The sequence below is a fragment of the Sceloporus undulatus genome, chromosome 5 (assembly GCF_019175285.1).
Source record: "Sceloporus undulatus isolate JIND9_A2432 ecotype Alabama chromosome 5, SceUnd_v1.1, whole genome shotgun sequence".
Lineage (NCBI taxonomy): Eukaryota > Metazoa > Chordata > Lepidosauria > Squamata > Phrynosomatidae > Sceloporus > Sceloporus undulatus.
The window spans coordinates 89175022-89202281 of NC_056526.1; the positions used below are offsets into that span (position 1 = coordinate 89175022).

Here is a 27260-nt window from a genome sequence, read left to right on the forward strand (position 1 = left end):
GCGGAAGGTAAAGGACAGGAAATGGTGCCACTATCAAAGACTCAACTGTACCAAAAGTTTAAGTGTAAACAACAGTGTATCATTTGCACATACTGGAAACACTCATGCAGAGCAGTAGTGCAAAAGACAGCTTGGTGTGTGTGTGTGTGTGTGTGTGTGTGAGAGAGAGAGAGAGAGAGAGAGAGAGTTCAGAAATAAGAAGCTGTAAGTAATATTGTCAACTGCAACTACTTATTGTTTGGCATCATGAAAGCATAATAAATCTAAATTTACAACAAGTAGTGGCAATGTTGCTTTACTGGTAAATGAATAACACTTTCCAGCTGTATTCCAAAGTAACTTTTAAGGGTAAGTTAAGAGTCATTTTGACAGGATGGTGTCAGATTGTATGCCACGATTTTACCAATTGGATTTTCCCCCCTCACAAAAACACCCAAAAGGGAGTGGAAAAATTATGAGCTTAATACCACAAGTAGCACTGACAAGTTAATTCACCAGTTATAAGGAGTAATAGGTTCATTTTTGAAAAAACTGCAAGGGGCAACAAACTACTTCTGAAGAGCAAATTTCCAAGCTCCAAACTATAGAATATGAATCATGAAAATGGTGGGGGTGAGGGAACTATGTCTCACACTTGTATTACATCCAAGAGGGGCAAGTACAATGGCCCTGTAGGCATTTTTGGACTGCAGCTCCCACAAACCCTCACCATGCCCATGCTGGCTAGGGCTGATTGAAATTATAGGCCACAACTATCAGGAGGGCCACCGTTGCCCACCTCTGACATACAACCTAAAATTTTAATGTAAAAATAGCTAAGTTTACTTCCACTCTTTAATGCCATAGGCTTAGGTTTAAGTGATATTACATGTTTCTAGGGACAGGATTTTGTCAAATGGCTGTTACAACCTCTTAATGACATTTTGCAGCCAGCCAGTCATATAGCACAGCATCCTAAAATGTCATGACAGGCTTTCCCAGATGGGCTTTCATGCTATTTTACCTGGTTCCCAACCCACAATTCTCATTTGTTTAACTCTGCTCCAGTCCCACTTATCTGTGGATGATTCCCTCTTACCTATCTTCTCTTCCAGGCAGTGGAAGGACACTTAGGCCTGTTACAGACTGCCAAAATAAAACTGCTTCAGATTTCTTTGGAGGTATGCTATTTAAATGATGCATGGGTCCTAAGAGTCTGGAGGTCACACCAAAGCCACACTCCATTCCTAAGCACTGGAGTGCAGCTTTGGTGCAGCTTCCAGATTCTTAGGATGCATGCGTCATTTAAACAGCATACATGCAAAGAGACCCGAAGCAGCTTTGTTTTGGCAATCTGTAACAGGCCTTAGTCATTTCTTTTCTTTTCACCATTACACAATTCACAGAGGAACATGGGTCATTTTCTATTGCCCTTACTTAAACGTCTTAGGCTTCATTCCCAATGAGGAAGACATGGCACATGATCCATTCAGCAGAGGCATGACATTGCTATGGGTTAAAGAATGTGGCACAGTCTTGTGATGCAAGCATAACCACTGGAATATGATGACCTTCAAGTACACAAGCTACTCAGGGAAAAAAAATTAAGTGTGCCTTTAAGAACTTTGCTGAAGAACAGAGTAATTTTACTTTGAATCAAAAAGCAAGACCATTTCACCAACCTTTTAATGCAGAGTTATGTTATTGTGTAGAACTCATGGTACATGATGCAATATTTAAATTCCGGCAAGCAGCCTACTTTGACTTTGTCATCTTTAAAGATGTTTTTAAACGCAATTAAATGGAGTCATGATTTTCGATTAGTGACTGTACTGGCAATGGAAACTTTATTTCAAAAAAGTAAAGCAGAAAAAAAAATCCCGAATAAATAAACTGACAGAATTATTTGTTTTGTCATCTCCATACAGTTGATGGCCTTCATTCAAAACATTAGAATACTGTAACAAATAGAATAAACGTGCATGAATCAATGGTCTAAAAAAAAAGCTAGATTATAAAAGTAACACTTTTGACACTTTTAAAAAATATATACCACAGAATTAATTCAATAACGGAAAATAAATCGGAATACAATTTTTGCTATTTACATGGATAATTAAGGCCCAATTCACATAAAGTCAAGTACACTGGGAATTTGTCTACCTCTTTGAGAGTTCTGGGGGAAAACCCAGAAGGGGTCACTCTCTCAACTACCCAATGTGCAATAGCAGGGCTGCAAGCTGCAAAGCAAATTGTTTCTGAATACATACTAAGAAGACTAATGTCCTCTTGAAAGATACTATTGTCCTTCAAAGGCATGCAAATGCAGAGAAGCCTAGCTACTTTGATGAACAGATTGACTGATGAATAGTGAACATTTTCCAAGCTCATTGACCTTGTCATCAAGTCTCCTACATATTTATTCATCTTTCAAAACACTGCATATATTTTAAGACACACAAGTGCCTTGTACCTGTGCAACCACATCTGCAAAGATATAAAGGATGAGGCAGGGAACCTTTGGTCTTCCAGATGTTTTAGGTAACAACTCTTACAATCCTTCATTGTTGGTCAAGCTGGGTTCAGCTGAAGGGAATTAAAATCCCCAAGTCCAAAACATCTCCTCTGATCTGGAGTGTCAAAGGTCCCTTACCCTTGATTATAAGCTTAAGTCACGATCTGCTTTCACTTGGAGCTGGTTCACATTCAGGTTCCTTTTCTCCTTTTCCTCCATCACTGATCATGTTACCTTTTATGAGAACAAGGCAGTGGCATGTTCAGCACTTGCACTTGTACAATCTATTTAGTGGGATGGAAGAGTTGGAAGGCTAGCTTTTACTGGCACCCATGTTCTTATACTCTCCATTCCTATTCAGAGTTATCTGCACAGAGAGGGATGGGCCTGTAAACCTCAGGCTCCTTGCTGTGTAACTGACATGCCTGAAGAACTGTCTCTCTGCCCTTTTAACTGCAGTCTACGGAACCTTTTAAAAAACCTGCTAGGTGGCTCGCAAGATGCAGACCGACCATCCCCAACGTCATGCTCTTCAGTGTTGTTGTTAACTACCCTTGAGTATACCTCGACTCATGTTGACCCTGTTGGGCAATGATATCTACCACCTGTAGCCACCATGGCCACTGGACTTGTAGTCCAACATATCTGTAGGGCATCAGGTTGGGGAAGAATGAGGTAGAGAGCAGGTGGCATAGCAGATACTGCTGGTCTACAACTCCCATAAATTCTGCCCATTTGCTATGTTCCATTTGGGTATGCTGCAGTCCAATAGTATCTGGAAGCATTTCCCAAATTTAACATAGGTAGTATAAAAATAAAGCATATACTCTCAGGGCATGCTTCTCTGAAGGGTACTTCAAGTTTTTCTGAAAACCCATTTATTCTTATTCACAAAGCACATGTCTGTTTCAGGGCATGATTCAAACAAGGTCTTGTGGACTGAGGTCATTCCAGTCATCTCAGGAACACACTATCAAGAGAGGCTCTCAAGATGAAGCCATGCTAAGAGTTGAGCAGTTGCAAGTGGAAGCAAAAACCTTTGTCTAACATCCTACCTCTCAAAAATATTTTTTTTGTACAATAGAAAGTGCAATGCTGAAACATTCCTCTTCCATCTCAGTCAGCACAATATAAAAATTAAAAAGCAATCTTTAGAAGTTCAGATGATCACATCCAGGCTTCCTGAGGAGTGTTCTCTTGAACAACTCCTGGGGCAAAATGGAACAGGACTAGCTGATGGGCACTTCTCAGTTACGCATGTGGATGAACACACAAAGTTCACAAATGCATTAAAGGCCTTGGTATTAATTCTTTTTTTCAAAGGGATTCTCCAGTATCAGAGCTGCCATTGCCATGCTATGAAAATGCTCCTGCTGCCCTATGCAAACACAGGTTTAAACTTTACAAAAGTAAAATGTGCTTTTTTATTAAATCCAGCAAGAAAGGCAGATATGCTCCAATAATTTATGTACCACACACCATTCAAACTGGTGCATGTTCCATCGCGTTCTTTGAAGGGTACTCCAAATATAAATGACACCAAATCAACTTCTCTTTACTAGTGAAAACCATGTGATAGCTTTTCCTAGCTTGGTGCTCCTCAAGATGTTGGGATTACATCTGGTCTCATCCACAGCCAATATGGCCAAGATGCTGGGGGAGGAACTGCAGAAGCAGGATAATACAGACTACTGTATCAATTGTGGGCAGGAAAAAAAGAAAGAAATTGCCTCTTCTTTCCTACAAATTTCTTTTATATTGGCTGAGGGTTGTCTACACAATTAAAAACCCCCCTCATTCCAGTTGAATGGAATGCGAGCCACACAGGATTTGGGGATTTTTGCACCCCAACTGAAAAACTCCTTAAACTTTGCAGAAAAAGTATTTGCATTTTTTTATTGGAGTATCTGTGGAAATTGGTATAAACGTGCATTATCAAAAGTGAAGCCATCTGTCTGCATCACATGGATGTGAATAAATGCAAATTTGCGTAGGAAAGTGAAGACAATTAACTGTTGATGTGGATGTGTGAAAACCTGCAATTCGTATAAGACGCTTACATATATACTAGTCCTGAGGCTTACTTGGCAAAACAACATTCCTATAGAAAAAATTGTTGCATTTATCTTACAGTTTCATTCAACCTGGAACTGAATGTTACTCATATTAATAGCTGTAAAAGAGGAATATTCTTCAATTGTAATGGAAATTTCAATTTGGATCTGCATACACATTAAGCAAATTAGGGGTGGTATATTCTATTTGTAAAAATAAATTTAAAAAGCAATGCCTTTTATGTTTCCTGCTTTGTGTGAATAAATGGGTATTTAGATAACTATAAATTGCCTTTTGGCAACTCCCTGCTCAAAGAATTTGATACTGCAAACCACTGAAGAACTCTGTTGACTTTTTGCCCATGGGCATAATCCATAACATCCCACCTCTTAACTCTCATTGAAATAAATGGCATTTAAGCATTGAAGCACATGCTGAACTCCCATTTCAGTAAGACTGAAATTGGAAACTATAAGTTAGCATTACTCAGCAAGAGGAATATCTCCCAATCAACATTGATGAAAGTTCCACTGATTGAACTGGTCCATTCTGTTAGGGACAAACAACTGAATTTAGGCCATAGTCTGCAAGTAATTCACTGGTCACTAAGTGAATGTACTTGGAGGAACTGACCTCTGGCTTAAAATTATCATTTTAATTGGAGCAAATGCTAATCTGTTTGCAGAGCCAAATCCGAAAATAATGCCAGCAATGTCCATATATTACCCCACTGAAATACTAAAGCCCACCACGTGTCTGGTGGCTATCAGCTCTCACACTGGCCAATTAAAATACTACAGATGAGGCCTAGATTCTGGTTGGAAGTTTGTAATATCTTAAGATTCAGGGAATCACTGTGCTCATTAAAGTTTTGGACATGTCAGTCAAATGTTCAGCGATCCAAATTACCTAATTAAATCTTGCCATGAACAATGATTCATGCGCTTACTCCTACGTCTCTGGGGCATGCAATCTTCTCTAAATCTACTTTATCATTTTGGGTTGCATTTGGTGACAAAAGTTATTTTATAAATTACTGAGCTCCCTTTCTGTAAAAAGGGAACCACTTCTTCAGACCGTTTTGCATAACAAATTGATCAGAAATAAGCTTGCAAGCATTTACATAACTTTTAAAAAATGAAATACTATTTCATGCTATAAGCAAGTCATCAGACATGTTGTCATGCCCCAAAAGGTGAACATGCTCCACCATCTGCATGTGGCAGAGACCACCACATGGCTTGATAACCTTGCATTTTTCTTGCCTGCCTGATACTGCAACAAAAGAGTTGCCAAGCGCTAGCAGGTCAACCAGATATGGCTTGAAGGTTGTGTTTGGCTTAGTGAGTCACAAGTAGTGCAGGTCAGCATTAAACTGAAAGTCTGTGTCTTTATTGGAAAAGCTGACTACCATACAAGAAAGCTATCATGAAAAAAAAACCCAACCCAACACCCTGCTAGACAAAAACCAAAACCCAGTGATGAACTCCTTTGGCAAGACACTTGACTGAAAATATAGTGTTTTGTTCCTTGATAAGCATATTTATTGTGACAAAATATCTCAAATATAAATTTCATATAATAAACCATTGTTTAACTAAAAGATCTTCTATCAAATACTAAACACATCCTTACCAAGTGAGGATTAAGTCCCAGCAGACCTTTGATGGGATAAGCCACTGATTGTAAAAATCCTGCAATGGCCCTAACACAACGAAACTTGCAACAGAACAAAAATATCAAGGGACTGTTTTAAAGACTCAGCACCTTTCATCCTTAACAACACTTTGTTACTGTGAGCCACTGTAGTGATGTACATTGTTGTTTCTGTGCTCATACTCACTCTTGCACATGCCCATTCACACTCACTCTTCCCCCCTCAAACATACACACACCTGTAACCACAGCCACACTCTTACTTTCTTCAGGCTACAAATATGATCTTGTTAATGTAGAATTACAAATTAAGCCCAGCACAGGATAGCTACTGAAAATGGCATCCATGTGGAGTTGTCATTCCCCAGTAGAGCTATCATCATTTACCCCCATAATTCCCAAACTCTGACCTTCCAGATGTTTTGGAGTTCAGCTCCTATAATCCCAGACCATTGATCAAGACAGCTGAGGCTTCTGCAAACTGAAGACCAAAACACTTCGAGGACCAGAGTCTGGGAATCATTGATTTACCCCATGCTATGACCTAACCAACCAGGGATTGCTGGCAGGGAAGTGAAAAATGATGGTAGAAAGAAGTGGGAAGTGGGAACTCACATCAAGGAGTTACATGAATTTTCATGTGTGAGTAGATAAAAGGAGTACCTAACAAAGGGTGGTATTTTAGGCAGTAGTCCTGGTAGGCTTAACATGTAGTCCTGCTCTTTAGGCAAGAAGCACTGGTAAAATTGTATACATCAACATTCACACATCCACTGATTAAATGGAATAAATTAAACCCTAATTAATTTCCACACAGTTTCTTGCACTCTAGTCAGTCATTTTGAGCCTGCAGTGGAATAATACTTCTCCAAATTCTTCAGAAATAGCATTTAGAAAATGAAGCTATTTGCACCATAGCTGTTTGGCAGCAATTGCAACATTGCTAAAGTGTGCCTCTACAGTTCCTTTAGTTCTTCATATCATTAGTGCAGGAGGCAGGAATCAAAGTTGGTTCGTTAAATCTCATTAAAAAACAAAACACCAACACTTGTTGGCTTCAGAAAGGAAGTTCTTCTCCTTCCCTCCACACATCACTGGGAGAACAGATGCACAAGGAGGGAACGTATATGGTCCTTGGTACCTTTTATAGGTCTTCTCAAGAAGAGGTATATAGTGTTATACATAAATGCCCTCTGGGTTAAAACCAGAAGACAGTGGGTTCTGCAGGATCCGAAGATTACTGGGCAGCTGTCTTGATGAACTGGGGCGTTTCAAGGATCCAGTCTGAAAGGTTGTTTCTGTGAGAGAAGATATTTGTTAGTATAAAGTACAGATCAAATACGTGTTTATGTACTCCTCTCTCTCTTTCCATACTTAACTAAATTTAAGCCCGTAAATTCCAAGGGGAAGTTTTTTTTAAAAAAAGAAGGCCAATATTTGATATATTTATTTGGTAGCTCCAATATAATCAGACTCTTTTCTACTCTATGATACATGGCTGGGCAGACTTTGCTAAAGTATCTCTTCAGGGAAGAATAGGAGATCAGTATAATGAGCTGTTCTCAGTCCTGCTTCTGAGCAATAGGGTGATTTTGGTTGCTTTTTCATTCAGCTTTCAGAGCTTAATCTTGGTGGATTTTTATTATCATTATGATGATGATGATTACTGTTTATTTATAAAACCCTTCTAAAATACACTGTCACCAACTAAAGGGATGAAATAGGGGTGAAATAATATTAAACCAGGTTGGGGGGTGTCAGAGGGTCAAGAATGCAACCCTGGTTTTCAGAAAAAGAAAACCCCTCTCCCTATAATACACCTGTCTAGGTTTGAGTCTATTTGAAACAGAGTTTGTCCCCGAGCCCAATGAGAAATTTGGGCAAGTATCACAAGGAAGGAGAGGAACAGGCTATAGGAAGTCTGGAATGAAAGGCCTACATAGTTCTACAACATACATACCCCTTTCAATCTCTGTGTGCGAAGCCTCTAATTCTGTTGGTTCTGCAGGCAGCACAGTGACCTTCGTCCCTGTTTGCTGGATAAACTGTTGGAGATTGACTTGCCGCAACTCTTTTGTCAGCTGCTCTAGTTCCTGTTCTCTCTCCTGAGAAGAAGATAAACAAGTTATTTTTTGATGCTCTCAAATCAAAAACAAATAACTTGAAGAACTGGGTAGTGTTCAAGAAAAATGAAGGCTCACAAGATCTGTATTGTAAGTTCAGTGTTTTGTTTTTTGATCTTCATGCATCCTCCTCCACTCTGTAAATATATTCCATTCCCACAAGTGTCACTCTAAAAAATGACCTCCTGGATGGCTAAATGATTTGGGGGAAATTATGTGAACGAAATAAATCATGACTTCAAATGCACTCAAATTCAAATTCACTCAACTTCAAATTTTTAGCTATTCAGGTTAACCTAAGCCACATTGATTTGAATGACTATTCTATGTATCACTAAGTCTGAATCCCAAAAAGTGAATGCAATGGTTATCAACTTGGTGGTCCAGGCAGTAACAAAACTAAACCTTATTGAAGGTAAGTCATTCTCATGCAGGACCCTGGCAGATAAACAAACCACAATGAAACTGCTACATACACATCTTGGACCAAATCCTGAAAAATAATGACCATGCCTACATTCGACACCTGTGTCACATCTACATTCAATCTGTTTTTCTTGTACTCATCTGCTTCTCTCTGCAGTTCAAATCTCTCTGAAAAATGGTTAAGTGTACATATCGAAGGTAACATCATTCAAACAATTATTTTATTCTAAAAACCCTCTTGCTATTCCAAGATTATTTTGTTTCCAAAGAGGAAATTTAACTAAAATAAAGAATCAGTCTGAGTTTGTCATCCTCCTTACTGAAGCTTACAGAGTAAAAGAACATATGTACTTGCTCTGGAAGAGCATCTTCCAAGTATGCATTGATTGTACATCTTTATTCAAACAACCAATCTGTTACAGGACAAGAAAGCTAAACAAGATCACATATGACCTCTCTTCTCAAAACCCAGAAATATCCAATAGCAGATTATGTCCTCACCTGTAACCTTTTGGTGGCCTGGCCCAAAGACCTCTCCACGGCTTTAATACCATTTTCCAGCCTCAGACTTTGCTGTCCCTGAATATCAATTTCCCCCTTGACTTTTTCAATCTTCCCTTTGACTTCTTCTTCATTTACTTTTGACTCCTCCACTTCCCGATGTAACTTTTCAGCCTCAAGGCCACTTTCCATGCCACGAATCTGGGCTATATACTCCTTCAGTTTGTTTTCACAGTCCAAAATCCTTTGTCTGATCTCTTGAAGCTGCTCCTTCAGTTGCTTCTCATTTTCTTGCTCAATCTGGAGCTCATTTTCCCAGAATTCCTCCTCCTCAATCTCAACCTCGTTCCTTTTGATCTTCTGCTCCAGTCTGACAATTTCATCTTCCAGGCTGTAACTGAACCTCTGCTCCCAGTATTTGATCTCAGCATCATTTGAATCCAGCTGTTTCTCAATAGACTGCAGCTTTTCTGTCTGGAGGTGGATCAGTTTCTTCAACTCATCAGCTGTCGTCTTGCAGTTCAAAACTTTTTGCTTGAATTCAGATTCTTTTCCTTTCCCAAAAATGTCCATTAATCCTTTCGCCCCTCCTGTGAAAGTCAAAGATTTCCTTTTGGGTTCCCGCCTTTTTATTGACTTGTCATTCTGAGGTCTTAGCTTGGCTAATGGAGGCAAGCTCTGACGATACAAAGTTCTTTCTGGTATCCGAGCAACACTGTCTGAAGTTGGCCTCTCGCTGAGGGATGGCCCAGTACGCCGTAATACTAGCTGCACATCACTTGCATATTGTCCCCATTTGTTCAAGGAAATAATAGGATTTTCATGAGGTGCCAGGTGCCTCTCTGTGTCTCTCCATTTCTCTATTAAGGTATACCTTCCTGTACGACCTATGAAGGGAAAAAAAGATGTTTTAGACACTGCATGCAATATGAAAAATTTCCCAGCAGAGGGAGCAAAAGTATTACAAGATAAGGCCATCAAGAAAGTTTCACTAGCACAATTATGTCGATCACCAGGTCTCACATCCCACAACTAATTTTTAGAAGCCCTAGGTTGGCAGCAGAATATCAAGTCATTAGGGGGCTGCCACACCTAACTGATGCATTGTACCTGGTTTAGCAGATCACACATGGTATGAGCTTGTAAACAGACTGCTATGTGATTTACACTTCAAACCTGACATGTCTTTTCTGAAGTAAAGCACTCTTGATTGGGAGGAAGTTAAAATTCAACTTGCTCTCTCTCTACTGAAAATACATTCAGTCCTCCATATTAACAGAATCTTTATCTACAGATTCAACTACTCATGGCATTGTATGTATGTATGTATGTATGTATATGTGTTTATGTATATGTATATGGGCACTGGTGGCGCAGTGCTTAAATGCCTGTACTGCAGCCATTCACTCAAAACCACAAGGTTGCGAGTTCAAGACCAGCAAAAGGGCCCAAGCTTGACTCAGGCTTGCATCCTTCCGAGGTCGCTAAAATGAGTACCCAGACTGTTGGGGGCAAATTAGCTTACTTGCTAATTAGCTTACTTGCTGTTCACCGCTATGATCTTTGGAATAGCGGTATATAAATAAAACAAATTATTATTATTATTATTATTATTATTATTATTATTATTATGTATATATTCCAAAAGGCAAAGCTTGATTTTGCCATTTTATATAAGGGACACAATTTTTACCATGCCATTATATTTAATGGGACTTGAGCATCCATGGATTTTGTTATCCACGGAGGTGTCCTGCAACCAAATCCCTATGGATACTAAGGGCTCATTGTAGCTAGTAAGAACAAAAGTATGGATTCAGAACCATTATTGCCCTATGAGTAAAACCTCATTGTATTCCTTAGACATTACCAATTTTTAAAATCTCTTTAACCAGTTAATAACAACTAGGGGATGGTAGATTTAAAAAAAAAAGCTTATGGAATACAGAAGCAGAGTTGGAAGTTGACAGCATGCAAAATCAGAAAAAGTCTTGGTATGCACAAGTCTAAGCACAATGGAATACATTTGCTTTATATAAAGGGACACCATCCTACAGTGCCATAGTATATAATGGGACTTGAGCATCTACGGATTTTGGTATCCACTGGGGGTCCTGCAAGCCCTGGTGGCGCAGTGGTTAAATGCCTGTACTGCAGCCATTCACTCGAAACCACAAGGTTGCGAGTTCAAGACCAGCAAAAGGGCCCAAGCTCGACTCAGGCTTGCATCCTTCCGAGGAGGGAGCTAAAATGAGTACCCAGACTGTTGGGGGCAAATTAGCTTACTTGCTAATTAGCTTACTTGCTGTTCACCGCTATGATCCTTGGAATAGCGGTATATAAATAAAAAAAAAATAAAAGCCCAGTGGATACCTAGGACCAACTATAATACTGTAGGTGAACCATGCTTTACCACTACATGCATGAACCTGACTTGACTTCTCAAGACATCTTGGGCTGGCATGTACCCCCCACTCTCTTAGGATGATTTTAGCATTGTTTAGCTTTACTGTTACAGAATCATGCTTTGCTGTTACATACTTGAGTTGTGTTTTTTTTAAATCAACCCTCCCATTTTTGTTTAGCATTATGTGCTAATCAGGTTTATGTGAAAATCTTCATATGGAGAGGAAAACAACTTGGAGACAATGGAGTCCATTTCCTTGTTAACTGAACAATGGTATCTGAGAAGATAAATACACTTGTTCCTCCATATTTGCTAGGGTTAGGGGCACAAGACCCCCGTGAATATGGAAAAACCACAAATAACAAAAACACCATATTTTTACCTGAGAGGACACCTCTCTAGGCATCTCTAGGTCTTCCAGTGCAAATCTGTGGTCAACATCCGACAGACATTGACTATAGGACTGCACTGGAGGAGCTACAAAGGCCTCTGGGAATCTATGTCTTTCAGTGCAACTTTTAATTAAAGTTGATCATAGAGTTGCACTGGAGGACCTAGACATTCCTAGAGAGAACATATTAATCAAAGCCGTGAATAATCAAAGCCGCAAATATAGAGGGATGAGTGTATTGGTTCTGATTTGATTTGAAAGTGAGACTGGTTTAGATTTAATAGCTTTTCTTTATGGCATTCAATTCTTTTTTGAAATATTTTTCTAAAAGGTCAAGCCAGAACTGGGAATTTTTTTTAAGATTACAGCCTAGAATTCTATTTGAAGTAGTCTCATTTACTAGAATAGGAATGCTGGAGAATAAATAGTACTGGGAACACAGCATTTTGTCTAAATGCTCACAGCACTTACAAGGATTACAAGAAAAAATACAGGACACAAAGAAGCAACATCTTTGTATTATAGACAGAACTTGGAATGCTACTTCTGAAAAGCAATTTTTGAATTCCATTTTACAAAGCACTTTTGACAGTGGCATTAAGGTTTATGCTGTATTCTTTTAAAAAAACCACACACCCAATTTCCCCTTTGATCAGGGAGTACTGCCACTTAGCTAATACAAGGTGGTAGTGGTGGTGGGAGGTTGCTTTAATGTTTTCTTTGGTGTGGGTAAAGGTCCTGTACCACTCACAGCAGTTCAGTATCCTGTCTGCTGCTTCCAACTTCACCAGCATTTCAGAGCAATGTGATGCTTGTAAGCCAGTCCAAGAACTGTGGCACACAGCCAGGATCGCTCTAAAGACAGCCCAGGAAGTACAGCCCACTGCATTTCTGTGTTGCTTTGAAATATGGGTGGATTTGAAAGCAGCACTCAGGCTCTTCCACTGCAGAGGCTGGTGTCAGATCTTTATTTTAATGCACAAATTCTTCAATCATCCATGGACATTTTCTATAATTAAAGTGAGTGGCAACATTCCTTGCCCTGAACGTAATCAACTACCTTTAACACATAACAAAACAACAAATTTGGCCGATGTTAAATTAAATAACAAAAGGTACAACACTGCCTCTTTTTTAAACCTTGTTACAATAAAATTGTAATGCATTACTTCCAAGCTCTGATTACAGATCAGGCCTTGTAGCAGAGAAAAATGGTAGCCTAAGGTCTTCCTCGTGATTTAATTTTGGAGGTGAAATTTGAATTAAGGATCATTAGGGCTATAATTCAGAGAAAAGCAATGGCAAAATCACCTGTGAGTATTCCTTGCCTAAGAAAACCCCATGAAATTATCAGGTCACCATGGCAAGGTGACTTGAAGTCATGTACACAGAGAGAGAGCTCAAAGCTCATTCCTTAACAACTAAGCCACATTAGCATTTGCATTTTTCCTAAAGGTTTATGGAAACTACAGCTAAATAAGGGAGAATTCTTTCTGAAAGACTTACCATCATCCTATGAAGGACAGTCTCCAGGATTCTCTGGGAAAGCATGTAAAAGTATAGGCAAGCCCTACTTATACTACTTTATGAGGCTGACACTGAATTATGTTGTATGTTTATTAGAATTTTATACACGGATTATAAATTTATGGTACTAGATTTCCTCCCTCCCCATCATAACTATAAGCCATGCATTAAGTGCTATGACAAACTATCTTGACAGTGAACCTGAATGAAATGGTTAAGTCATACACAAAGCAATACACAGACAGAAAGCCAACATACATTCTGAGTCACTCCAAACATATATTTGTGGGTGCACTGTACACTCTTAGTACTCATGGTAAAACCAAACCAAATGCTGCTCACCCTGGCAATTTAAACACCTCTTAATGTCTAAAAAGGGAAACAGCAGAGCAATATCCCTTCCACAAACTGTGTTGAGAACAAAGGCTGCAGACTTACTTTTTTAAAACTTAAAAACTTCAGGGCTTTTAGACTATTCGGTAATGCTATCAAAGGATTTTGTGCCAACCAGAGACAGAGTTAACTACTGTATATGCTGTGTTTCAAAAGACAAGCTGCTTAGCCCAATCTACAATTTCAGGTTGGTTTGTTGTTAAAACTATTATAGTACTAAAAACAACCCCAAACCCAAATACTCTGAGAAATAAGGGGATAATAAGTACATTTGCAAAGGAAATTGAATCAAGGAATTAAGTAACACAGAGAATAAATAAGCAACTGTTCATGAGTACGATTATAATTTTGTATATTGGCTTTTGAGGTTTCATAAGAAACTTATGTTCTATTCCGCCAAAGTGAGAGATGCAAGCTTATATTTAAGAACTACGGTACTAAACTAAATCTTGCCCAGTGGTAGGAAACACACCACAGGAGATGCTGATCTTGAGGCAATAATGTTAACATTATTCTAGCCTAGCTTTCATGTTTCTCAAGTCATAATACCCAATATTAATACCCGAGCAAAACTGAAGTCATAATATCCAATCTGCACTTACCAAAGAATAAGCCGGGGAAGTAGGAGGAGGATAATTCTGATAGTCTTTTGCAGCATAAACAAACCAACAAACCTTGTGGCACACCTTAAAGAGCAACAAGTTTTACTTGCCACAAATTTTTGTAAACTTTATCAGAATCATGACTACAGATGTTCATGAGAATATACAGAAGGACCTACATTTAGAAAGGGATAGCTGGTTTTCTAGCCTTGAGGGCTACTCCATACTCTAAGCCAGTGATGGCGAACCTATGGCACACGTGTCAGAGGTGGCACTCAGAGCCCTCTCTGTGGGCACATGTGCCGTCATCCCAGCACAGAGTTTGCCAGAGTTTGTTACTAGAAAGCCAGAGGGACACGGCACTTTGTAATAAATAAGTGGGTTTTGGATTGCAGTTTGGGCACTTGGCCTCTAAAAGGTTCACCATCACTGCTCTAAGCAGTGTGGGATCCAAGAATGGTCACCTCAATATACAAAATCTAGCAACCAGGCATTCATGATTATGGTATATAAACAAACTAAGGAATAACATGTTCAATATCTACGTGAGGCTGCTAGGAGAGGTCACTGGAGCTGGGTATCATCACCATGCTGATGACACTCAGGTCTACTTCTCTTTGTTGCCAGTGAGCTGAGAGTATATAAAAGATGAACTAGTGCCTGGCTAATAAATTGAAACTGAATCCTAGTAAAATGAAGGCTCTGGATTGGCAATCCTCTTTGATGGACTTGCACTCCACCTGAGACAAGTTTGTAGCTTGGGGAGTATTAATAGACCCATATCTGTCACTGGTGAACCAAGTGGACTCCTTAGGTCAGAATGCTTAAGGCCAGCTTTGACTCATTCATCAGCTATGGCCTATTCCCAGATGGGGATAATCTGGCCAAACTCAACTATAGTGGTAACTTCCCAATTATCCTGCTGTCATTTGGTCTCCAAGAGACCTCCCGCTACACACAAAGGTTACAGCTGCTACAAAATGCAGCAAGCGAGTTTCCTTACCAGATTAATGAACAGAAACAACATTAACAGTAGTCCTAAAGAAATAAGTAATGGCTACCAATATAATTGCAATAGCAATTCAAGGTGCAGTGGTTTGGTGACGATATTCAAATCCTAAAGGGTTGGGACACTAATACTTAAAAGAATACTTCCTGCTACATATTACTGGCTATGAACTGAGCTATGCTGGCAGGCCAATATAGCGTGGGAGAATCTGGTTGAGGTCCTTCTCTGCTGTGGTGACCCATTGACAGAAATGCCAAAATGTCCTCTATTTTATTACTACTACTACTACTACTATTATTATTATTATTATTAACCTTTATTTATGAAGCGCTGTAAATTTACACAGCGCTGTACATACAATCTTTTTAGTTAGACAGTTCCCTGCCCTCGGGCTTACAATCTAAAAAGACATGACACAGAAGGAGAAGAGAGTGGTGGAGGGAAAGGGGATGAGGTCCAGCAGTTCTTCTCTACCTCCAAGGCCTGGACCAAGGCAGATGGACTGGAGGGAGGGCTTGGCTTCATAATGGATGGTTAATCATTTTCCAGGGAAAATACATACTCTCAAGTAGGATAATGCATATACAGTACATAGCAACCATAAAACCTGTTTGACAAGCAAGAGGTAGCTCAACAGATTTATTACTGCCGCTACTGCTTCAAGGGGCTTGTTAGTTTTCCTCAAGCAATAAACGTGACCAAAATGTTATCCTGCAACAAAACAGAAAAACTATTTCTTACATCAGAGATAGAAATGAATCAGGGAGGAAACTGGTTTTTTTTTCTTACAGAGTTGTGGAAAGGAAAAGAAGATCTAGGTTGCTGAAGCAGATCAGTAGAACCAAGGGGAAGGGTATGTGTGAAAGTTTCAATTTGGGTTAAGGAAGAAGCAGGAGGGATGAAAGAGCAAATGGGAAAATTACAAATGAAAGTAGTTAATTTAAAGTGCAATTTTAAGCATTTGTTTTGCTTAGAGTTCTATGAATACATTGCAAGCTAAAATGCATTTTAATGATGACAAATTCATCAGAAAAATATGGTTGAGTACATAATACAGCATATGTAGTATAGCTGTAAATAAAGCATATGAAATGAAGTTATATTTATATTAGTGTTTTTGGCTTTTATTTGATAATGGCCTACATATTTCCTGAATGTCCTGCAGTTTCTGGTGCCCTGTCCTCCTTTGAGATTATGATGACCTCCCATTGGAAGCCTGCATGATGCTGACAAGGACTTCATTTCAGTGCCAAATTAAAACATAGCCCTTTATGGAAACCTCTGAAGCCTAATTGCTTCCTTCCAAAACATAAACATAAATAGTTTTAAATTGTTTCAAAACCTGTTACATTATTTAATAAGTTTGAAACTTAAATTATTTATATCATTTAAAAATTTAAATTGTTTCAAACTGTTTAAATTGCTTTCACTGTACACTGATGTGAGATCCCATAATACAGGGTGGGATATAAATACTTTAAGAAATAAGAATAAAAATAAACTGAAAACATTTCAGATTGTGAGATTTCTCTTAATGTATATCTGACTTATGAACTTGATTCTCTTACATTCTTAGTGTATTAACGGCACCATCTAGACTGGGGTGGGAATCCCATGGTTCTTCTGATGCTGACAGAGCAACCTGCAGCACCCTGGACAGCACAACCAATTGTGAGAGTCCCCTAAATAGGTTTAACACCTTGGGCAGCTTTTTTGAAATCTGGAGCAGGGACGTAGCCAGGATTTTGGGAAGGGGGGGGGTCCAGACTAAGTGCCACCATTATAATGGGGCTTGGGTGCGGCAGTGCGACAGCACACACCATTTATTTTATCTAACAGAAGGGGGGGTCCGGACCCTAAGGACCCCCCCCCCCTTGGCTACGTCCCTGTCTGGAGTAAAACCATAACAGATTCACCACACCGCTTACATGGCACTGGTGAGCAATGTTGGGACCTGCAGCTGACCAACATCTGGAGGGCGGTATGATTCTAATCCCTGATCTAGATATACCAAAGGGGAAATTTCAGATAACAAAGTTCATAATACGGCCTACTAAAATTACATTACATTAATAATGCAGTGATTTACACATCTAGGTACACTGACTAAAGCCCTGCAGCTGAAGGCCCCATCACCATTATAGTCTCAATTGGTGAGGACATGAGAAAGCACCTTCTCAGGGGCTGTTCCCACTCTCTGCAATTCCCTCACATGGAAGTCTAGGCTGACCTTCTCTCTGCTTTCCTTTTGCTGGCAGACAGGCTATAAATACATACTCATTCATAGGGAGACTTCTTACTGGGATGGGTGCTTTATTTTTTTTAATGTTTTAAAAATAATTTTACATTGTTTTAAATGTTATTTAAATGTGGCTAAGATCAAGTGTAGTAATTTTTTTAAAAAAATTGTATTGTTGCCTTATCAGATGTCTTTTGTGAGCTGCTTTGGGTTTCACTCTGGGAAAAAGGGAGCATATAAATGAAACTGAAGAATCTATTCACTACAATTCCTGGTGTTGAGTGTAATATTTTTCAGTGTTTTTTTTATAGCCGTGTGTATTTTATTAGTCTTCGACATTATGGAAGACTATAGCAGACAAAATAAATTTCTATTTCACTAATCTTGATGATTTGTTCTGTTTTTATTTATTTACTTCTGTTTGCAAAACTAAAGAGGTTCCACATAGCTCAAGAACACTGGGATCCATTTGAAACAAAACCAAAAATCCATGGTTGTTTTTTTTTTTTTTTGTCATGGCTTCAAAATTTCTAAAAATAATTACATCAATAGAAACTGGGAAATTAACTTGTTGCAGTTAATTTAGGGATAGACTGGAACTGTTCATTGTAGCATCATCAATTAATTAGTTAATTAAATCATTTGTGATTTTTGTTTTTTAAAAGATGGGATTCATAAAGAACAGCACGATTGCTTATCTTTGTTGCCTCATAGTGGCACAAGTTATTAGAGTTCTCTTCAAAAATGTTCTTTTTAGTTTTTAAGGTGCCTTCCCCAGCCTGACATGAACCATATTTTTTGGTCTAATCCTGCAATCTGATTGATCACTGGGATTTGCAGTGAAAGGAGTAGGGAAACATTAGGTTGGGAAGCATGCCCTAAAGCAGTGATGGTGAACCTTTTAGAGGCCGAGTGCCCAAACTGCAACCCAAAACCCACTTATTTATTGCAAAGTGCAATGTCCCTCTGGCTTTCAAGTAACAAACTCTGGCAAACTCTGTGCTGGAACAATGGCACATGTGCCCACAGAGAGGGCTCTGAGTGCCACCTCTGGCACGCGTGCCATAGGTTCGCCATCACTGCCCTAAAGCATGGAATCTAGGAACCGGTTCAATTATATTTTCTCACTAGTCTGCTTCTTTCTTCTTTACATACCTATATATGCTGTTCACTCACCTGCCAAACACCATATATTTCTTGGCTCGATTAGAAAATGTGAATAAATTGGAAAAGTGGAATGATGTGTTCATTCCAATGAGAAGACATCGATCCATTGCAATAATGAAGTGCAGGAATAAGTAGTCACAAAAATGAGTCTGCGTGCCAAGCACAGATTCTTAATCAGAAATATGGAGAATGCCTTTTGAGCAGATGCAAAGCATTTTTCTACACTACTGAAAAACCACATGCTCCATAACCCTACTCAGTTGAATCAAGAGCCTCGAGTTGCCAAGATCAATGCTACAGAACAAGTTTTGTATAGCAATAGGAAGTACATTTCAATACTGCTTATCAGTGAACTAGCACTCCCTAACTGAACTAGCATTCCCTAAACTGTTTACAATGTGTAAGCCAATTGCCCCCAACAAGCTGGGTACTCATTTTACTGACCTACGAAAGGATGGAAGGCTGAATGGACCTTGGAGCCCTGCAGGAACAAACACATAACCTTGTGGTTGCAGTACTTGGCGTTTAACCACTGTGCCACCAGGGCTCCTTGTATGTAAGGGGTAAGAGTCCCACTTTCAAACCTTGCCATCTCCAGTTTCTAACAACTCCAGTCCTTTCTCAGCAGTGCCTTGTCTTGAGATCAACTGAAACAATGGATAATGAGACCAGGCATCTTGCTCCAATGCATCACAGGAGTAGTACATATAGGTAAGCAGAAATTTACTCACTGGTGGGAAGGAGAAGCATACACTGGCTTATTCAGTTTAACTAAACTAGTGTTAACTAAACACTAAATTGATTTATTTATCTGGGAGAGACAACAACACAAACACAACTTGTATTGTGTCATCTACAGTCCTAAACTACCCCACTTACATGTGTCATATGCAACCTACCGCTCATCCAGGACAATAGCATATTTCTTAACATGGATTTTGGGCGACAGGCCAAAATCCATGTATTTGCTGTCACCCAACATAAAAAGACTACTGAGCAGAAACAACAAACTTCGTAATGTTATTACAAGCACAAGAACCAGACCTTGTGGGAGCCCAGATGCTAAACCTACCTCCATGTCTTCTCTAGAAGACATGTTACAAGGCCTAATAATATTATCCAGAACATCAGGAGTCATACTACCAGCCTATCTTCCAGTACCATCATTTGACTGCAGTTCCCCACTACATTCTCTACACAGACCAAAAAGCCAGTTTCTATGCAAAAGAATAAAAGGGACATCAGATAACACAGTATTCAAAAATCACTCGGGGGTTGGACTTCTGTTTTCTAAGGAGATAGCTTCCTTTGGCAAACAGTAGTACAATAATGTATGGTTCAACTCCCTAAATACAAATGCTTTTGTTAACCTATACATACTTGCTGTATTACCACCTCCACTGTATAAGTAATTTAAACACCTAAATAACTTAAAGGCAACAGATCCTGTCTGATTTCAGAAGCTAATCAGGATCAGCTCTGGTTAGTACTTGGATGGGAGACTACCAATGAATACCAGGTGCTGTAGGATATATTTAACTGGAAGGAACTGGCAAAGCCACCTCTGAAAATTCCCCCAATGAAATTAACAAACATCAGTAATTTTTGACAGTGTTTTATGCATTTCCATGCACTCTGGTCTTACTATTTCTATCCCCGACCCTACATAGTTCACCTAGAGGTTAAAGTCTACTTGGACTGGACAAAGATTTTTCATCACCATGTATATGTGTTAATCTGTTTATCTATGTCAGGATGTCCTCACCACCTCTCACCTTCTGCCATACTACCAAGGATAAGATTATCGTGTGCTGGTCCCCTTTGCCTATTTATTTCCTCCTACTCCTCCCATACTCTATCTTTAGCATGTGTATAAACATTTGCCAACTGATACTGCACTGATGGTATGGTCTTAGTTTTCCACATTTACAGAATCAAATGTGTGGAGGAAAAAAACCCTCTTTCCTCAACAGGACTCTTTTCTTTTTGCCCAAGTCTAAAAATACTGTGGGCCAAATCCCACAGTATAGGGATCGTGCTCATGGCGCACACGCTATTAAAATTATCACAGTGTGGCTTCGGTGTTGACTGAAAGCTGCACATGGCACAAGCACATTGTATTTTGAAATCATGGAGGACACCAGCATCTTTCGGTACACCAGATACGGCCACCTGATCGCATGAATGATGCATGTGCAATGAAGACAACCTGCTTGCAAACTTCACAGTGGGTCAGTGCGCTCCTGCAACAGTGGTAGTGGCACTGTTATGACGTGTCTGGAATAGTGAGCCTGAGAGTAGAAGATATGAAATTATGAGAACCAACAGTGGAAAGGGCTACAAGTTGTGTGTCTTTGGCCCTCTCCAGATGGGCCTTTTAGCATGTACCGAGTACGTGCTAGGGTTGCCTCAGAGCGTCCTTTACAGACACTGCCTAACCCTAGCACGTACTTCGTACGTCAAAATAGCGGCGCCCTGTACAGATGGGTGCTGCCATTTTGACCTAACGGCCATGTCAATGACGCATCAATGTATAGATGGGTGCTGCCATTTTGACCTAACGGCCGCGTCAATGACGTGCTCACACCGCTACAGGGCGCATAGGGCGCCCTATATGCAGTGCCGGAAGGAGCTCCAAAACGGAGCTCCTTCCTGGGGACTCCTTCCTTGTTCCTGCAGCCACAAAACGGCTGCGGGAATAAAGCCGGGGGGAAAGGTGCCAAGCGGCCCCTTGGGCATGAAGCCCCAAGGACACCCCTTTCCAAGCCAGGGAGAAGCGGCATTTTGCCACTTCCCCGAGGCCTGGAAAAGCGGCTTATTGGGGCCTCCGAGACTGTCACTGTGGCTGCTCAGGCCCTGATCTGGCGGGGAAAGGGGTGGGTGCAGGCCGCCCCAAAGGGGTGGTCTGTATCCCGCCTTATTTGGCTTTGGAGCCTGGACCATTCATGTTATCTGAAGGGTATTACAGTCAGCTCTCCATATCCACGGATTTTTTGGCCATGAATTCAAGCATCCAAGGTTTGAAAATATTTTAAAAATATATAAACTCCAAAAATCAAACCTTGATTTTGCCATTTTATATAAGGAACACCATCCTGCTATGCCACTGTATATAATGGGAGTTGAGCATCCATGGATTTTGGTATCCATGGGGAGGCCTGGAATCAAACCCCAGTGGATACCAAGAGCTCACTGTATAAGAAGAGCAACACAACACAGATGTGGTGAAAACTTTCACTCACTTCCCAAACCATCCTTTTTAACCTCAGTTTTTAAGAAGTTTTGCTGTTTTCGTATTCTGAAATCCAACACAGGGAAAGGAATGGAATGATAACCATGCAGTCATACAGTAAGGATTTATTAATCTTTCTCCTTTCTTTAACTGGGTTCAAGGCAGCAGATGAGGCTCTCCTTCTCTCCATTTTAACCTTCCAACAATTCTGTGAAGCAGATCAGTGTCTGTGCCTGGACCAGGCTCACTTAACAAGTTTTATAGCTGAACAGGGAATGGAACCTGGTTCACTTAAGTCCAAACAATTGCACACGGGTAATTGTTCACCCTGGAGCCAACTCTGACGATTCACATACCACCAGCTAGCAACCCAGATACTGAATGGGAGGAAAGGTGGGAATGTGGATAGAGGGAACAGTAGCAAAGGAAGTCTGTCAGCTGTTGTTGTTGTTAACTGACCTCATATCAACCCCAATTCATGGTGACTGTGGATGAGACCTCTCAAACTTTCCCTGTCCTCCACTGTTCTGCTTAGGTTCTGTAAATTCATACTTATGACCTCCCTAATTGAGTCTATCCATCCAGGTTGCAATCTTCTTCTCTTTCTATTTCCCTCCTTTCCTAGCATTATTGCCTTTATTAATAAGTCATGCCTTCTCATGGTGTGGCCAACATACGGCAGTCTCAGTTTGATTAACTTAGCTTCCAATGAATTTTCTGGCTTGATCTGTTCAAGAATCCATCTGTTTGTCTTTCTGGCTGTCTACAGTACCCTCAGCACTGTTTTGCACCACATCTCAAATGAGTCGATTCTCTTACCCACTTTCTTCACTGTCCAGCTCTCACATCCATACATGGAGAGAGGGAATGCAATGGCTTGGATGATTCTGACTTTAGTGTTCAGTTGTGTATATTTACTCTTTAGGATCTTTTCTAGCTCTTTCATGGCTGCCCTTCCCATTTGTGACACTGTCGGGTAAATCCAACCTGCAGTGGAAGCTTTTGATCTAGGACACAATTCACTCTCAGATCAATCAAAACATACATACACTGCCAAGTTGCACACACACATGCACCCAAAAGAGGGAGGAAGAACCCTAAAGCAACCATTAGGACAGAATATGTTATGAGTTAATAAGATCTGTCTGGGATATAGCCTCCTGAGGGCTGACCCATTTAGAGCTGTGCCAACCAAGCTGGAAGCTAATAGAGGTTGGCTTGTGTCCACTTTATAGTGCCAGGTGATCTCATCTGACCAAAGCTTATATGAGCAGTTACAGCTTAAGATGTTTCAACAAGAAACGGTATTCAAGAAATAAAATCCTTGCCAACTTGATACAGACGGACACCTCTGTGGACAGACATAATCAACCATTCATTACTTAGCTACTGGGTTGGAAAACAGAGATAGATGCCCCAGTAATTTGAACTAATGTGATTTTAGACAGGTCAAATGTTTTAGTCTGGAATATCTAGACAGCTTCTTAAAAATCACACCGTGGAGTTTTATTTAGGAGAAACTATACAGGACTTCTATATCAGTGCTTCTCAAGCTATCTGATATGGCAAACAAGCCTTTTGCAACTTGTTTGAACATCAAACCTAGAGATGCAAAAAATTGATTTTGGAGTATTTTCTTCCTGAATGATGAATAAAACGTTTAAAGCAATGTGTTCATATATTTATTCCCCCAACATTATTTCTAGAAACTATGTAATAGGGGAAGTTTCATGTAAGAGAATGCACAGTATCTGATCTCAGTTTCATTTTCCCTGGATGCTTTATATCTAGATAACACTATAGAATCATAGGAATGGAGACATATTGGATTGCAAAAGAAGGAATCTTTGTTGATATGCAAATGGACTTTACATTTCCTGGACTTTCCCCAATTGCTGCATGGTCAGAGGAGGAGGGGCCAACCTGCTAAAAATACCCTCCTCCCCGTATCATCTTAACTAAGGACAGAAACAGCAAAATGTAGGCATCTTACTAACATCTCTAATTTTTTTTTCTGTTTGGTATGTTACATCTTGCCTGAAGAAGAAGCCAGTGGAGCTTTGAAAGCTTGCAACAAATATATTATTTATTGGCTGGCCAATAAAAGTATCACTGTTTGGTGGGGGTTTGTTTGAATTTAATAAATGGCCAACACAGCTATCCCTGCTTGCTATCAGTTCATAGATAATGTGGATAGTATACAGTCGGCCCTTGGAACTCACAGAGGATCCATTCCAGACCCCCCGCAAGTTCCAAAACTTGTGCATATTCAAGCTCCATAGGCTTCAATGGGGTGTGTGCATGCGACGTCGCCTCTCCGCTGGTTTCCAAACCTGCAGATCTCAAGTCCGTGGACTTGGAGGACCAACTGTAATACAAATATCACATCACCATAATCCCTATCTAACACAACTGCTGCCACTAATTAGATGTCGTCATGTATCATCATAGACCGCAGCTATAAGAAACAACTTAAAGTGAGAATAATGTAGGTACATTCTCTCTAGTTACGACGTATATAAAAAATTATCTTTGCCAGATCCTGTGAAAAGCTAGCAAAAAGATGTAAATATTAATCCCAGATAGATTAAACACAGTGCATCAATTACAAAATAGTAAATCAATATTTACATATATCCCACTGATTCACTAGGTCTACTAAAGGTAGAATCAGCAATTAGATTTAACAAAAATAATGAAAATTATGTGCAGGTGCTGCTCCATTCTTGGTCTTGGAGTGTGAGAGAGAGAGTGTGAGAGAAAATATATTGTAAGCATATTGGAATAAGTAGAAATATGAGGCTGGAAATAGTATGGTACTGTATATCTACATGGGATTTACTTATTGCTGGAAACTATTCCTTCTAGTCTCTTCAAATTGCAGGAACATTTCTCTAAAGTCCTTACCAAAGAAAGCACATCACAGACATATGATGAGATCTAAATGGATGTAGATGCAAAATTAACAAATTCACTGCAAAAGACATTTCAGCGCCCCAGGGAGCATAATGTAATCAAAATTCAGATACAATAGTTTCTTCCCTCAATTTGTACTTCTTTGTTGAAAGCAAAAGGAATTAAAAACCCTTCAACACACAATACAGATTTCAAACTGGTTAGCAGCCCAAGCCTCAAAACTGTGATGAAAAATGATGAAATCCTTACAAAAATATTAAGGCATTACTTAAGGATATGAAAGAGAAAACTGTGAGTATTGTGTATGTAGGTACCCTGAAAGCCTAAGAGAACAGCTGCTTCAATTTTAAGTTCAAGTGCAGAGCTTGAAATAGGATTTTAAGCACTATCTTCCATGAAAATAAACTGAAGTGGAGATATCTTTAACTCCAGGTTATATTACTCACCTCAGAATGTATGTTGCTAAGATGGTGTAACTCCAAAACACTTTAAATCCTACAGAGATTTTGGCATGTTAAAAAAAGGGAATACAAGTATCTCTTCAATTCATGTTGGAGTATATATGGATATGAAAATTGCTCAGAATATATAAACTGAGAGTGCTCATTTACTTTGGGAGGAGATACATTAATGATCTTACAATATGCATTTAAATTCCTATTTATCCTGCTCCTCCCAAAATACATTTTAAAAGAATGTGTAAAGTGAACCAAATGGTTACCTAGAGGCAAAGTGGAAGGAATAACAATTATTAAATTAAATTAAATCTAGTAGAAGATTCATAATTAAGGGACAGCTGAAGTACCCTTTTGGTCAGTGTGAGAATATTCACACTTACAAAGAACTTCAGGAAACATCATGATTTGCAGCAAGGCCATCTAATTGTCTGACAGTCCTTCTGTACTATCTACTGGCTCTGTACTATCTATTGACTCCATGTTCTTTCATGGGAGATCACAAGGGCTGTTACACAAACAAGAAATGGTAGCATGTTATTAGTCAGATACTACAGCTTTGAAAGAGAGCCAGTGTGGTTTAGTGGTTTGAGTGTTGAACTATGACTCTGAACACCAAAATCCCTTCTTAGCCACTGAGACCCACTGGGTGGCCTTGGACAAGTCAAACTCTCCTAGCCTCAGGGGAATGCAATGGCAAACCTCAGCTGAAAAAAATCTTGCCAAGAAAACCCCATGACAGAGTTGCCTTAGGGTTGCCATAAATCAGAAACGACTTGAAGGCACACAACAACAAGCATCTTCAAAATTTCTAACAGCTATTCTTTCACAGCAAGCACATTAAAAGACATGTCCCAGAAGTAGTGTTATAACTATATTTTCTTATCAGAGATATTAAGTATATTTAGCTAATCTAGTTGTTGTTTTTTTAAAAAAAGAGACATAATATAATACCCAGAAAAAGGCTATAACGGCTTTTAGGAAGGTGCAGCAGGGCACTTGGACCAAGCAGCAGAGTTCTTAGGTACAATTGTTACTCAAATGCCATCTAGAAACAAGATGGTAAAAAACAAAGGCTCTTATATCTTTGTATATTTGTTTGTTTACTATCAATTTATTTTTATTTTAAAACTTTGTTTCTATCCCTTGGTCAAGTAAGTTTTTCTTTATTCTATTTTCTTCTGCCAGCCAGATTTAGATGATAAAGGCTAAAGATAAGAAAGTCTACATCATGCATGCCAGAGATTGTTACACACACTAATTTCCTAATGTGAGCTACAAAATAACAATACTAGAAAAGAGTAATTGCTGTTATCATAATGGGAAACAATTGGTCATTTTCCTTAAACCTTCAGATTAGAGCAATGATCAATATATTAATTGCACAGAATACATACCATTAAAATATCAATATAAAACATACTATTAAATATTATTTTACTAATAAAGTGTCACAGTCATTATTGGATTACGATTTGCAAACTCTGGAAACAAGTTTTGCCATCTCTAGAAGGTAAGCATGTCCAGTGTCAGGAATGTAAAAAGCTGATAAGTTTTGTTCCTCACCCTTCCTAAGATCAGAAAGAAGAAAGCTACAGATGACATTAAAGAAAGCCTATCTTTAAACTACTTCATGACAGGGAGATAAGTGTGGTTATGGTTGCAGA

At 39.4% G+C, this 27260-nt stretch overlaps 2 protein-coding genes across 2 annotated transcripts in view; both read right to left on the bottom strand.

The window, feature by feature from the left end:
- LOC121931655 (ras association domain-containing protein 8-like) overlaps positions 1-718 on the bottom strand; it is a 20198-nt gene extending 19480 nt beyond the window's left edge. Inside the window, exon 1 of the mRNA XM_042469630.1 lies at positions 710-718. Within this exon, the coding sequence (XP_042325564.1) occupies positions 710-718 (9 nt within the window). The remainder of the gene's footprint in view (positions 1-709) is intronic.
- A 1089-nt stretch (positions 719-1807) lies between these two features.
- Positions 1808-27260, bottom strand: part of LOC121931573 (ras association domain-containing protein 8) — a 112797-nt gene continuing 87344 nt past the window's right edge. Inside the window, exons 3-5 of the mRNA XM_042469479.1 lie at positions 9256-10142; positions 8166-8310; positions 1808-7503 (exon numbers count right to left, since the gene is read on the bottom strand). Coding sequence (XP_042325413.1) covers positions 7382-7503; positions 8166-8310; positions 9256-10142 — 1154 coding nt within the window. The 3' untranslated portion in view covers positions 1808-7381. The remainder of the gene's footprint in view (positions 7504-8165; positions 8311-9255; positions 10143-27260) is intronic.